Raw genomic sequence first — 15717 nt, 5'->3', positions numbered from 1 at the left:
GGAGAACTTGATTTCAACAGTAGTCTGTATTTTAAAACATTATTTTACTCATAAATATGTACCTTCAATATAACCATAATACCATTATCACACCCAAGTACATCAGTTCCTTAATACCATCAAATATTCCATTTAAGTTTATCTTGTAAATCTCTCTTTTTAAATAATATTTATTTTTTAGTAGTTGGAAACAATACCTTTATTTTATTTATTTTTATGTGGTGCTGAGGATCGAACACAGGCTCAGCGGTAGAGCTGAGCCACAACCCCAGCCCCTAAATCTGTCTTTTTAAAACAGTCTCTTGTTTGAATAAGTTTCCAAATAAAACTTGGTTTTTGAGTCTTTTAATCAGAAAGAAGTCAGGTCCTAATGAACTTGAAATTTTGGTACTCCAATATACTGCGGGCAGTTTCAGTAGTGCTAGCAGCAAAGCCTTAAAATATCAAGTCACAATCAACTAGAAATGGACTGTATATGACTATACATAATTAGGGAAAATAAAATTGATGATCACTTGATATTAGTTGTTTGGACATGACCTTTAGAAGTAAAAGGTAAAGGAGAAATTATAATATCATATTTTTGAAGGAACTTTCTTCAGCTAATATTTTGGGGATACAAGAAGAAATCTCCTTTTGTTGTTCTCGCCACTTAAGTATATTCTCTGCCAGTTCTTCTGTCTCAGTCACCAAAACATCCATCTTGGTTAAAGCCTTGCTCTGTAATATTTAAATGAAAGGGAAAATAGAAATTATGTCTGTCATTATTTCATTATCATTAGATCACAAACAGTTGCACCAAAAGTTAACATCTGACCTTTTTCTAGCCCCTTACTGCAAAAGCTCCTTAAAACTATGCTCTCCCCATCTTACAATACCCACCTTCTCTTTGGGAGTTCACCTCTTCTTTGTCCTCAATAATCAACAACAATGATCCTCAATCTCTAAATAGTTAAAATCTAACCTCCTTGCTAAAATGCAGACCCATGTTTAAGGCCATTGGCAATCTTCATCTGGATTTACAATTTCTCAAACTCAATTTAACTGCAGTTCAACAATGACTGAACATTTACTACATGTGCCAAAAAAAGCCACCATCATTAACTTCTTTAATCCATACTTGACCCTACTCAGATAGGTTAACAACTTCATTACCTTGGATGTACCTGCCTTTCCAAATGTAGCAAAGATCTAGAAATGTGACCACAAAAAAAACTAAAAACAAAACAAAAACTCTATACAATCCTTTGTATTCCTGTGCTTTAAATCCTTTATAAAAATACTATATTTAGTCTCCAAGTTTCTCTTGACTTTTCCTCTAATTCAGAGCAGATCAGATCTTAATATACACAGGAATCCCCTGAAGAACTTATTAAAATGCAGATTCTGACTCTGAAAGTGTAGGGTGAATGAATACCTCCGCTTCCCCTTCTCTTTCTTTCTTTCATGCTAGAGATAGAACCTAGGCTTCATACATGCTAGGCAGATACTCTACCACTGATCTAACCTCCAAACCTGTAATTCTGGAAAAAAAAAAAAAAGCTTTTAGGTGATGCTGTCCATAATGTGAGTAGCAAGGCTGTCTACCCTATTCAATATTTTCTATGTGAATGTGATTAAGGTACCGTTCTCTAACCAGGTCACTCTTCTGTATCCTTCACTAAAAAATCAAAACAATTCATTCAATGGTTACCAGCCCTGATACCTTTAGGCATCAGTCAAAGTAAAGTGTCATTTTCTCCCCCAACTACTTGTGCTCTCTTTCATGTGAGACATTGTTGCTTTGGTCAAACTGTTCTTCCTGAGGAGTGTCTAAATTTCATAATTCTTTAAGATTCAGCTCTCTACTAATTCCCATATAAAACTTTTTAAAGTCTTCCTATATCCTATTCTGCTCTCAATTCCCCTACACTGGAAGTAATCACTCCCTTTTCTGTGTACAATAGACAGTATCTCTTTATAATGTTATGCTGAACTTATGCAAATATACTCCTATAAAACAGTGTGAATCTTATAGCTGTCTCACCAAACTGAGAATTTGAGAGCAGAGATCAGTCTTATGTATTTTTCTTGATACATGCATGTAGCATAGCCTTTGCATGATGAAGATAATATACACTCAATTAAATGTTGGAGTAGCTTCTAAAGAAAAATGATGCCAAGCTTTTTGACTTTAAAAATAATTAGTTTAGGGCAGTGTAAGCCATTGTGGGTGGTGAGGTGGCCACCATGGTGGAGAAGCTGGTTTCCAGGGTGCAGCAGGTAGCCAACTTCACCAAGTTCTGCTCCTGCTCAGAGAACAAGAAGAAATGGAAGGCCCACATGGAATTCATCCTGCACTACCAGCCGAATTATCATGACCCACCTAACACTGGTGGCTGCCTAGGCTAGCTGTTGTCCCTCTCCATGGTCTGGGTCAACCATCTTTTCCTGAGTTGCAGTTAATAAATAATAAAGACCTTCTAGCCAAGGTTATGGAAATGGCTGGTAGCACTGATGTGGAAGACCTGCCACCATTCACTCCTGGAAGTGAATCAATGAAAAAGCAAGGCTAAAGCAGAAGATGTATCACATTTACGTCATGGGTCACAGGCTTAGTAAGGAGGCTGTAATGAATGTGACAGTGCACAGCAGCTCTTAAGACTCCTGGGAGAAGCAGCTGGAATAAAAAGGTATCTGTCCAGATTGGTTTTTAGAAGTCATCATTCCTTCTAGTAGCTACCACTGTAAAAATACGCATGGAAATTTATATATTTATAATACATGCACTCTAAGATGATTTCATGAACATACAAGCCTTTGTTTAAAATGTCCTTTTTTAAAGGTGGTGATGTAATAGTGACAGGTCATGAGTTTTATAGTTTGGATTTATTTATATTTTTGGTACCAGGGATTGAACCCAGGGGCAATCAACTAGCAAAAGCAAGGTGCTAAGTAACTCAGTGAGATACTATCTCTAAATAAAATACAAAATGGGCTGGGAATGTAGCTCAGTGGTCGAGTGCTACTGATTTCAATCCCTGACACCCCCCAAAATAAAGAAAGATAGAAAGGAAGGGAGGGAGGATAGGTTGGGGATGTAGTTCAGTGGTAGAGTACTTACCTAGCATGCACAAGTCCGGGTTCAATCCACAGTACCATGGGGTCAGGGGGCCGGGGGAGTTAAACAAGGAGATCACACATTTGATATTCAAGTATAAAAGAACTAAAGAAAGCTATATTAATACTCGCCATTTTCTTTAGATTTGCATCTAAATGAGGGATATTTCTAATTGTTTCAAGATGGGTTTCCAATCTCTCAATGAAAGACACAGCCAACTCCAGCAAATGTACCATATATCTGAAAGAGTGAGAAAAAAATCCAACTATTTTTAAAACTTAATTATTTTGTGTCTCCCTTCTTTTCCTTTAATTAGGACTTTAGTTTAAAATAAAGAATTACAATCAACTTAATGTGTCAATAACAAACTTTCTGAATTCCTGGAAGTATCAGTGATAAAGAAAGGTCCTTCTCTTTCACTTGAAGAAACATATAACTTGTTATCCAAATAGAAAAACAGAAAAATATGACATTAATCATCATATCTGGAACCCAACCTAATGGTAGATAATGATAGTAATGTTCATACAGAAGGAATTTCCCTAGATAAAATCTCAATCCATTTCAATCTACTCATTTTCAGTGAAGAGAAGACAATAGGGAAAACTATATTACATTGAAGTAGTCTTCACATTAAGGTAATAAATGCTTAAAATCATTAAATGCCTAAAATCATTAGCTCTTCTTTAATGTAGTATAACATACACATTAATGGCTAGATACTGAATACAAGAATGGGGTTTTGTATGTCTGTTATTTTACTAAAAATAAAAAAATTCTGCCACTTAAGAGAAGATAATCTTCAAGGTGCAGTGGTGCATGCCTATAATCCCAGCAGCTCAGAAGGCTGAGGCAGGAGGATCTTGAGTTCAAAGCCAGCCTCAGCAACTTAGCAAGGCACTTATCAACTCAGTGAGACCCTGTATCTAAATAAAAGATATAAAAAGACTGGGGATGTGGCTCAGTGGCTGAGCACCCCTGGGTTCAATCCTAAGTACAAAAAAAAAAAAAAAAAAAGATAATCCCAGCTACTTAGGAAGTTGAGGCAAGAGGATAGCAAGTTGAAGGCCAGCATGGGCAACATGACAAGATCCCATCATAAAAAGAGAGGTAGAGGGGTAGAGAGGGGATACTGATTTGCTCAGGGTCAGCTAGTGAGGCAATGATAGAGAAAGAAATCAGATTCCCAGATGCTTGCTTTACTATTGTATTATTATTTTAATCATAACCTAGATCTTCAAGTTTATACTTATAGTATTTCTATGAGAAAGACAGCAACAGAAATAATCCCTATTCTGCAGACTAGAAAACTGAAGCAAAAACTGTTATCATTTTGCTCAGTTGAGATGAAACCAGAATCTGGTTTTTCCTTTTTTTTAAATATTTCTAGTTGTAGATGGATAACTTTATTTTTTTATGTGGTGTTGGGGATCGAACACAGTGTCTCACATGTGCTAGGCAAGTGCTCTACCCCTGAGCCATAACCTAAGACCCAGTTTTCCCTTTCCTTTCTTTTTTAAGGTACCAGGGATTGAACTCAGGGTCACTCAAGCACTGAGTCACATCCGCAGCCCAATTTTGTATTTTATATAGAGACAGGGTCTCACTGAGTTGCTTAGCCCCTCGCCTTTGCTGAGGCTGGCTTTGAATTCATGATCCTCATGCCTTGAGCTGCTAGGATGACAGGCGTGCTCCATGGCACCCAACTTGTTTTTCCTTTCTTTCTTTTCTTTTTTTGAAGTTGTAGATGGACAGCATGCCTTTATTTTATTTGTTTATTTTTATGTGGTGCTGAGGATCAAATCCAGTGCCTCGCACGTGCAAGGCAAGCGCTCTGCCACTGAGCTACAGCCCCAGCCCCGTTTTTCCTTTATTAATTGACATTTTTTTCTTCTGTCCATGTTATGTACAGAATTTTTATGTATAGGTAACATTAATTCAACAATACATTTATTTCACAGAAAATAGTCTATATGTAATAAAACCAATTTTTACCCACCTTGCCAAGTGTTAAGGATCTACTTTTTCACTAAAATCATAATTTATAATTCCCAAAACACAATAGGCAAATGGAAGTTCTTTCTTTTCACCATAGTGATACTTCTTTTAAAGCAAAGATTTTTCTTTCTGGTTTAATGTATCTGGTTTAATGTTAACCAACACATCAATAACACATTGTTTAGTGAATTATGCTTCAAGGTTCACCCTCAGAAAACATGTACAAGTATTCCTTTCTTCTTCTCAGTCTAACCTGTGATAAAAAGCCTCCAAAGGTAAGTTTTCCTGGCACATGGGTTTCAACAGTCTTTGCCTGAGGGACCTCTTTTCTTTCAGCACAGCTTCCAGGTGATTATTCATACTTTGTAGATCATGACACTTTTGAGCTACAAAAATCAGAAAGTTATTTACAGTTAGCAATAGGACAAGTAAGTTTTTTGAAATCACAACGACTTCTACTTTTGCTAATACCAAAAATTAATCTGAGGCTAGGTGCAGTGTTGCATACCTATAATCTCAGAACTCAGGAAGCTGGGACAGGAGGCTCACTTGAGATCAAGAGTTGAAGACAAGTCTGGGTAACATAGAGAGACCCATTCTCTAATAAAGAAAAAAAGGGGGGCTGGGGATGTGGCTCAAGCGGTAGCGCGCTCCCTGGCATGCGTGCGGCCTGGGTTCGATCCTCAGCACCACATATAAACAAAGATGTTGTGTCCGCCGAAAAACTAAAAAATAAATATTAAAATTCTCTCTCTCTCTTAAAAAAAAAAAGAAAGAAAAAAGAAACAAAGGAAGAGGTAAACTGGGTGTGGTAGTACTTGTCTAATTCCAGTGACTCTTTGGAGGAAGATCACAAGTTCAAGGCCAGCCTTCACAACTTAGTGAGATCCTGTCTCAAATTTTAAAAAATAAATAAAAAGGACTGGGGACGTATCTCAGTGGCAAAGTGCCCCTGGGTTCAATGTTAGTTCAGGGGGTAAGGGGGTGTCACCTTGCAAACTACTACTAATTAGCTCAGAATTTTTTCCCCTCAGAATTCAGTTAATGGCTGCCAACTGTTCCTTTTATAAAGTTTTAATTTGAAAAAATTCAGACTTACAGAAAAGTTTTTTAAAAGTTCAGTAAACTCCACTGCTGGTGGGACTGCAAATTGGTGAGGCCAATTTGGAAAGCAGTATGGAGATTCCTGGGAAAGCTGGGAATGGATCCACCATTTGACCCAGCTATCACCCTTCTCGGACTATTCCCTGAGGATTTTAAAAGAGCGTACTATAGGGATGCTGCCACATCAATGATCATAGCGGCACAATTCACAATAGCTAGACTGTGGAACCAACCTAGATGCCCTTCAATAGATGAATGGATAAAAAAAATGTGGCATCTATACACAATGGAGTATTACGCAGCACTAAAAAATGACAAAATCATAGAATTTGCAGGGAAATGGATGGCATTAGAACAGATTATGCTAAGCGAAGCTAGCCAATCCTTAAAAAACAAATGCCAAATGTCTTCTTTGATATAAAGAGAGCAACTAAAAACAGAACAGGGAGGAAGAGCATGAGGAAAAGATTAACACTAAACAGAGACGAGTGGGGGGAGAGAAAGGGAGAGAGAAGGGAAAGCATATGGAAATGGTAGGAGACCTTCAATGTTACACAAAATTACATATAAGAGTTTGTGAGGGGAAAGGGGGGGGGGAAACAAGGGAGAGAACTGAACAACAGCAGATGAGGTAGAGAGGGAAGATGGGAGGGGAGGGGAGGGGGGATAGTAGGGGATAGGAAAGGTAGCAGAATACAACAGTCACTAATATGCCATTATGTAAAAACGTGAGTGTGTAACCGATGTGATACTGCAATTTGTATTTGGGGTAAAAATGGGAGTTCATAACCCAATTGAGTCAAATGTATGAAAGATGATATATCATGAGCTTTGTAATGTTTTGAACAACCAATTAAAAAAAAAGTTCAGTAAACTCCTATATACATATCACCTAGATACTATATTTAGTTATATTTTCTTTTTTATCCTTTTTCTATCTCCACACACTCACCTCAAGGCCTCAATTGAGAATAAATTGCAGACAGCATGATCTTTTACCCTTAAAAAGATGTGTTTCCCATGCACAACAACATACACCTAACTTATAGTACATTAATAAATTAAGAGTTTTTTTGGAGAAGTTAACATTGATACAATGTTACCAATATTAAATATAGTCCATATTTAAACTTTACCAAGTGTTCTGATAATGTCCTTTATATCAAAAAAAATTTTCTGATCAAATATTCAATCCATTCATTCAGTGCTTCAGTTATCATGTCACTTTAAGTAATTACTGGTGGTTCCCTTGGAAGTATTAGAGCAAGACTGACCTCTGAATCACTCTCTGGCTTCCTATCTCACCATGTGATCTCTCCCTCTTGCCAAGTGCTCTGCCATTGTGATGCTATTCACCATGAGGTCCTAACCAGAATCAAGCCAATGCCACCCTTGAGCCTCTGCACTATGAACTAAATAAACCTCTTTTCTTTATACATTACTCTCAGCCTCATTAACAAAATATACTAACAAAAAAACGAATAAAGGAGCCAACCTAGTTCCTTCCAATGCTATTTGCACTAGTCAAGTCTACAGGACTTGTAATTAAGCACAAAAATAGAAGACTTTGTTAGCAGTGGGGCTGGAAAAACTGGCACATCACAATTTTGCTGCCTGGTGTTTATTTACTATAATCCAAGAAAAAGTTTAAATTCCAATGATTACCCACTTAAACAAACCACTTACACAAATAGAAAGGATGAACAACATCTGCTGCATCTTTTTCTAGTTTCAGAAGTTCAATTTCCAGGCTTTTCTACATTAGGAATAAAAGTAACATTAGCTTATTCAGAAAGTATCCTGAAGTTAAAGAATCAAAAATAGCTAAGAATGGACAATCTTTAGCTCAGAAACATGCTACAAGGTGTATATTCCTTAAATGAGATGGGAGGATGATGTGTGTATATAAAAGTGCAGGTAAAATTGGGAGTTCATAACTCATTTGAATCAAACTGTGAAATATGATGTATGAGGAACTATGTAATGTTTTGAACGACCAACAATAAAAAAATAAATAAATAAAAAATAAAATAAAAGTGCAGGTAATTTACTAAAGCTTTTCATTTTGGTGTTCTTGCCCTCCTGCTGTTATATTTACTTTAACTGTTACTACTACTACTTTTTTTACTATTGATATTAATTACTACAATAAACCTTTACCCAACTATGTGCTAGATACTTGTTCTAAGTGCAAGAGAATTGCTATTTGAATCAATTAAGGTTGTAAGGTTGTGTTTTTTTTTTTTGGTTGGGGGTGTGTGTGCTAGGGATTGAACCTAGGAACTCACACATGCTAAGCACTTGCATTATCACTGAACTACAATTTTTCTTTTTTTCTGTATAAGTAGAAAAGTAATAATTAAAAAAAGAAAAATAATAATTTACCTGATAGATTTCAGCTTGAATATTTGTGATCTGTTGTAGTCTGGAGAATTTCTCAAAGCAAGGAGCTGTTCTCTTAGATATATTTAACATCTCCTATTGGTAAATGAACAGGAAAACAGTAGTATGTCACAAAAAGTTTCTGTATACATGGAAGAGCATGCCCATGGGACTGAAAATTCATATTATGTCCAACACAGTCCCTAAACAAAAGGTAGAGAAAAAAGAGTAGTAATGTGTATTTCCTGTTTTTAGAAACTTCATTGTTATAAATCTCTTGCACAAATATTTAAAAAATGAAATAGTACAATCATTTTGTATTGTACTATTTCCTAAGGTACCATATACAATAGATTTACATTACTAATAACTTATTAGAAGATAAGCTGAGGTTTTTGGAAACTCATCTCTGCCCATCCAAATGAACCAAGCCTAGTCTCTCTGACCTTCTGGATTGAAAATCAAAAACCCTGCCACATGGAATAATTTATGATTCATCTAATGACATCAACTGCATACCCGTCATGCATGTTGTCTCTGTTCACATGTATTCTCTTACATAAAGGAATATTTATGTCCCAGTATAATGATTTTTCTATAAGGACTACTCCTTTTTTATCTTTTCATTCTGTAATTCCATTACACTGTCCTCTTAAGTGCAGGTTATCTCAGAGTATAGATGTTATTTTTTTCACCCCCCAACTTCCTCCATAATTTTCTATATTTTCTTCTTTTGTAGACTGTTAGCACAGAGGCCAGGCACAATGGTACATGCCTATAATTCCAGCTACTAAAGAGACTTAAACAGGAGGATCACAAGTTTGAGACCTAGCCTGGGTAACATGATAAGACTACATATCCAAAAAGAAAAAAAAAACATGGTGGGGAAAAAGAAACAGAGGAAAGAATTTTAGAAGTTATAAATGGCCAGGGACTAGGAAACTAAATGCAATACCATTGCCTATTTTTTTTTACAGCTCTTGAACTAAGAATGGTTTTTATATTTTCAAATTGCAGAGGGCGGGCAGCAGAGAAAAAAATGATATTCTATAACACAAGAAAATTATATGACATGTCAATTTAAGGGTTCAGAAATAAAATTTTATTGGAACACAAATTCTCTCATTCACATATATATTACCTCTGGCTATTTTTAAACTAAAACTGCCTAGTGAATAGCTGTAACCATATGGCCTATAAAGTCTCAAATACTTACTCTTTGGCCCTTTATAGGAAAAATTGGATAATCAATTTAAGAAACACTTATTAAGGTAGACAATGGATGATACAAAGATGAATCAAACAAGCAGTTTGCCTTCAAGAGGGTCATAATGCCAGGCTCAATGGCATATCTCTTTAATCCCAGTGACTCAGAAAGCTGAAGCAGGAAGATCCCAAGTTTGAGGACAGCTCAGCAATATAATACAACTTAGCAAGACCCTGTCTCACAATAAAAAAAATAAAATAAAAAATAAAAATGACTGGGGATATAGCTCAGTGATGAAGCATCCCTGGGTTCAATCCCAGTACCACCCTCCCTCTAAAAAAGGCTCATGATGGAGGTGGGAAAAAAAGGTATTTTAGATACAAAGAATGAAACATAAATGCTCAACAACTGTCATTTGGTATTAATATACATGTAAGGCAAGAATGAAGCTAGAAACATAGTTTCCTATATGATCATAGAAAACATTGAGGGTTATGCCAAATGATCATAATGCAGATAATGGGAACAACTGAACATTTTCTGGTGAAGCAGTAACATGGTCTTATATAAAATATATATTTTAGAAATTTAACAGTGGGTACTATGAAAAAGAAAACTGAAAGCCAAAGGTCAGAGGAAGGAAAGAATGGAAAGTAACTGTTCAATGAATATAGTTTCCCTTAGAGAGTAATAAATGTTTTGAAAATAATTGCACAATATTGTGAAAGTACTTAATGCCACTGGATTATACATTTTAAGATGGTTAAAATAGTCAGGCATGGTGTTACCTACCTATAATCCCAGCTACTCAAGAGATCAAGGCAGGAGGATCAAAAATTCAAGGCCAGTCTGGGCAGTTTTTTTAAATAAAAAAAGGCTTCAGATGTATGCCCCTGGGTTCAATCCCCAGACTACACACACACACACAAAAAAAAAAAAGGTTCAAAGGGCTGGGGGCGTAGAATGCTTGGCTTGTTTAGCATGTGCGAGGATCTGGGTTCAATCCCCAGTAATACCCATATGTAGAAGAATGAAACTAGATCCTGCATAAGAGTCAAATGAAAGTGGATCAGACTTAGGAATCAGATCAGAAATTTTGCAACTACTAGAAGAAAATAAAAGGTCAAAAATCCAACATAGTGGCACAGGCACCAACTTCCTTAACAAGAACCCTAAAACTCAAGAAATATAACCAAGAATCAATAAGTGGGATGGTACAAATTAAAAAGCCTCTGCACAGCAAAGGAAACCATGAAAAGCATCAGACCTCATGAAAATAAAAGGAAGATCAGTGGAATAGAAGAAGGAGATTGAGGAGAGAGAGGAGGGATGGTAAAAGGGAGGAAATAAAGAATGAATTTCACTTTTGTACACATACAAATATATCACAGTGAATTCTACCTTTATGTATACGTATAAAGCATCAATTAAAAAAATAAATAGAAGGAAGACCAGTCAAGTAGAGAAAGGGAAATAAAGGGAGGAAGAGAGGAGGGAAAGAAGAAGGACTGGAGACTGAAACAGAGCAAATTAAATTCCATTCATGTAAAATTATGTCAAAAGTTATATGTACACTATTATGCATAACTATAAGGAACTAATAAAAATATTTAAGAAAAAAGTTAAATTAATAAAAGCTATGTATATTTTACACAGAAAGAGAGGGAAAAAGGAAATCCCTACAGTTGGCCATCAATATAAAACAAAAATACAAGTAGAGAGATGGGCATAAGGTTGAATATTTAAACAGGTAGCTGCTATAGTATTCCAGGTAAGATCATGAGAATGTGAGCTAGGTCTGTAGCTGTTTAAAAGGAAAGGGAAGACAGAGATAAGAGTACCTATCAAAATGAAACTGACAAGTCCTAGTTGATATGGTAAATGAGAATTAAAGTCAATGATTAAAGAGTTAATCATTGTTTGACTCCAGTGATTCTGTTTCAGGTGGCTGTAAAGATAGTTATGCCGTTAACTGAGGCAGATAACACAGGTATTCTATTGGTGGCAAAATTGAGGACCAGGGAGATTAAGTATTAGTCCAACTTCACATTGCCAATGTGTGTCAGAACAGAAATGAGAACGTCTAATTCACTATCTCTTACTTTTTCTTTACACTCTCTCTTAGGTAGAAGAAAGTAAATGAAAGTAAAACATGCTATATCATGTAACCTACTAACTCTCTGGCGTATCTCCAACATTCCATGTGTATACACTAAGCTTAGTTGCACATTTGGCAAACTAGTAAACTCTTTGATTCAACAACAGGGTAATGATGCTTAGCCAATAAGATGCAAGAGAAACCAGAGTGAAAATAAGAATGTTTAAGTGGGTAACAGGGCTGGGGATGTGGCTTAAGCAGTAGTGCGCTCGCCTGGCATGCGCGGGGCACTGGGTTCAATGCTCAGCACCACATACAAATAAAATAAAGACGTATCCACCAAAAACTAGAAAATAAATATTAAAAAATTCTCTCTCTCTTAAAAAAAAAAGTGGGTAAAAAAAAGAAAGAGCAGTCAAATTCAAATTCAAAACATTCCAAGAAAATAAAAATCACAACTACACAGAAGTCTGTGCCTTTAGTTATTGCTATATTACATACTTTACACGTCACTGGGACAAAAGGACCCTGAAAATGAAATGATCCTAAGAAAAAGGAGTATATTTACAGTGTTATTGTTTACTTTGTTACTAGGCACAGGAAGCTGAAATATGGGAACTTTATGCTTAATTTAAGATCTTTGGGGCTGAGGGTGTAGCTCAGTGGTAGAGTGTATGCTTAGCATGTGTGAATCCCTGGGTTCAAATATTGTGTACATTTGTATGTATAAACTTGTAACCTAGGGGTTACCTTTCTTTTCTTTTTTTTTTAACCTTTCTTTTTTTTTTTTTTCCTCTTCATGCTGTATTTCAGTTGAGGAGCATTAAAAGGGAGCCAGTGTAGTAAAAAGTTAAGAGCAGAGGTATCAAATAGGGGTTGGGATACAGAGAAAGGCAGGACACAGATTGAGAAAAGAGATTAGTGGTAGATTATAAAGAGTTCTTAGGACCAGATCCTCCTATACTGCCAACAGAAGAAGCCTTGATCAAGATTCTTACTAACTAAAGATTGCTGGGAAAATATCTAGAATGTAAAGCAGCCCTAGGGGCATAAAGTAAAGGAAATATCTCAGTATGCTATAAAAGTTGACCATACCTTTCTTTCATCAAATCATTCTTCTTGGATAGATCAAAACAGAACAAAGTTCAAACATGTTTTCTACAAGAAATTTTAGGAACCACTCTTAATATGTGTGTGTGAATTTGTGTGTGGTGCTAGGGACTGAATCAAGGGCCTCAGGAATACTAGGCAAGCTCTCTGCCACCGGGCTACATATACCACAGCCCATCACTCTTAATTTTTAATGAACATGAATGATGCATGAGTGGACTATTTTGTTTTTAACCATTTACTTATTTATTTATTTATTTATTTTTATGTGGTGCTGAGGATCACACATGCTAAGCAAGTACTCTATCACTGAGCCATTACCCCAGGCCCCAGGATGGACTGTTTAAAGAGATCATATGACAAATCAGTTTAAATCGTTCTAATAAAAATAACTTTTCAGGGCTGGAGTTGTGGCTCAGTGGTAGAGTTCGATCCTCAGCACCACATAAAAATAAATGAATAAAATAAAGGTATTGTGTCCATATCCAACTAAAAAAATATTTTTAAAAATTCTCTCAATAGCAACTTACTCTCTCGGTATAGATAGTCATATCTCCTATCCCACATTTTCTAGAAGGATATTAAGTTTCAAATGTCTTATGAGTTTACCAAAGTATTTTGTGACAGAAGAACTGGACAAATCAAGTGAGAATAGTAGGCAAACTTGGTAGGAAGAAAAGATGGAGAGAAGCAAGAAAGGGTTAAACTGTGGAGTGCTGTGTTGGTCCCTGCAACAGCTGGTGTACTCACACTACCTAAAACCCTCAAACACAACACTGGGTCTTAACATAAGTTTTAAAATCTTTCAAGAAGCTGAGTGCAGTGGCATACACCTATAATCCCTGACACTCGGGAGGATGAGAGAAAAATATTGTAAATTGGAGGCCAGCATAGACAACTTAGCGTGATTGTGTCTCAGAAGAAAAAATTTAAAAGGCTGAGGATAAAACACAGTGGTATAGCACCCCTGGGTTCAATCCCTGTACAGAAGGGGGAAAAATTTTATTCAAGAAGTATCACAATATTTTATCACAGTTTATCTTAAAAAATGATATAATGTGTCAGAAAAGGGAGAGCTCTGGGATCTAATTCTGCCTTCTTGGTTGAATGACCTCAGACAAATTTCTTGGTCTTTTAGAATTTAGTTTCTTAATTTGAAAGAATTAGATCCTGGGGATGTAGTTCAGTGATAGAATGCTTACTAGCAACAAAAAGGCCCTGGGTTTGATTCCCAGCACTTCAAAAACAACCAACCAAACAAATCACCTTAAGGTATCAGAAACCTCTAACAAATCTTTTAAATACAAAAAGTTGTATATTTTAACTGGGCATAGTGTCACAGACCTGCAATCTCAGATTCTCAGAAGGCTAAGGCAGGAGAGTAGCAAATTTGAAGCCAGTCAGGGAAACTTGATCCTGACTCAAAATAAAATTTTGAAAAAGGACTGGTGATGTAGCTGAAAGGTAGATTGCTCCTGGGTTCAAGACCCAGGTCTCTAATCAAGACCCAGTATGGAATTTAAAAAGAGAAAAAGAGAGATTTTCCATATATCTTCCATCATGTTTGTATTTATTGCTATTTTTCTGCAGATGCATTTATCTTTTTAGCTTTTCTCTCCCCCCACCTCTTTTGTATCAGGGATTAAATTCAGGGGCACTCGACCACTGAGCCACACCCCCAGCCCTAGTTTCTATTTTATTTAGAGACAGAGTCTTCATTGAGTTGCTTAACACTTCATTTTTGCTGAGGTTCAAAGCTTCAGCCTTCCAAACCAAAAGGATTACAGGAGTGCGCCATCGCTCCTGGCTCAAAGTTCTTTTTAGTGAAATTCCTTTTCATATCAAAGTTTCCTTCCCTCAATTTCAATTCACTTGTTCCCACTTGTCTCATTCTCCTCTGTCACCTGTATTCTATTATTCCCTCACATGTTCAATTTCTTCCTCTACTGGCTCCTTCTCCCGGGGCTGTGAACATGCTCTTCTTGCCCAACCTAAAATCATCATTCCTTGGGCTAATCTCCCTTCTTTCCTCAAAATTAATCCCTTCCTCCACTCATGTTCCAAAATCCTTTATGTCTTTTCCACCAAATGCTGTTTTTTTTTTTTCCTTAAAAGATACCCCAAATGAACTTCCCTTGGGGCTCCTCTGTACTCAACCTCTCCTGCCCCAAATTTGCTTCAATACTTCCTGTAAATATACATATTGGGAATGTTTACTTTTAACTATCTACCATTATTTCTCAACCCCACCGCATACTACACTCTAGAGGCGGTATCACTGGATGAAAATAAACAGGACAACACTGTTCTATCCGCCGTAATCTGGCTTGACATAATTTGCCGGCAAACAGTCTACTCGAAACACCACCTACTCAGATCCCTGTTTACGAAGAATCCACAGCACTAAAGCCACGGCTGCAAACTAGAAGAGACTCTATCAATCAGTCTTTATCCTGGTATACACCCCAATCAGCACCCTCAACACTCCCGCAATAAGTACCATCAACCACCTCACAGCCAAATTCTGTCGCCACCCCCGCTTTGATGACGCCATTGTTGCCCCACTCACCTGAGTGACCAACCCTGAAGCCACGAAGTGGCCCAACAGTAGCCCTGCGGAGTTAGGCGCGGAAGCCGGGTCCCAAGCGTTGGCAGCAGCCATGATTCTAACACACCTCCCCGCTTGGCGCCAGGAGTGAGCCGAAAGCGCGACGAACG

General features: G+C 36.8%; 1 protein-coding gene and 1 pseudogene across 1 annotated transcript; one reads left to right on the top strand and one right to left on the bottom strand.

The window, feature by feature from the left end:
• Positions 1–329: 329 nt before the first annotated feature.
• Positions 330–15694, bottom strand: Haus2 (HAUS augmin like complex subunit 2). The gene is given in 7 exon segments (XM_077799923.1): positions 330–591; positions 594–720; positions 3232–3340; positions 5352–5484; positions 7889–7958; positions 8588–8680; positions 15569–15694. Coding segments are annotated over 7 exon segments (705 nt in total). The 5' UTR covers positions 15662–15694; the 3' UTR covers positions 330–511.
• Positions 987–2572, top strand: LOC113183544 (CDKN2AIP N-terminal-like protein pseudogene; annotated as a pseudogene).
• Positions 15695–15717: the final 23 nt, after the last annotated feature.

The sequence above is a fragment of the Urocitellus parryii genome, chromosome 6, assembly GCF_045843805.1.
Source record: "Urocitellus parryii isolate mUroPar1 chromosome 6, mUroPar1.hap1, whole genome shotgun sequence".
NCBI classification, from domain to species: Eukaryota; Metazoa; Chordata; class Mammalia; order Rodentia; family Sciuridae; genus Urocitellus; species Urocitellus parryii.
The sequence above is the reverse complement of the archived record's forward strand: the minus strand, read 5'-3'. Positions and strand labels throughout refer to the sequence as shown.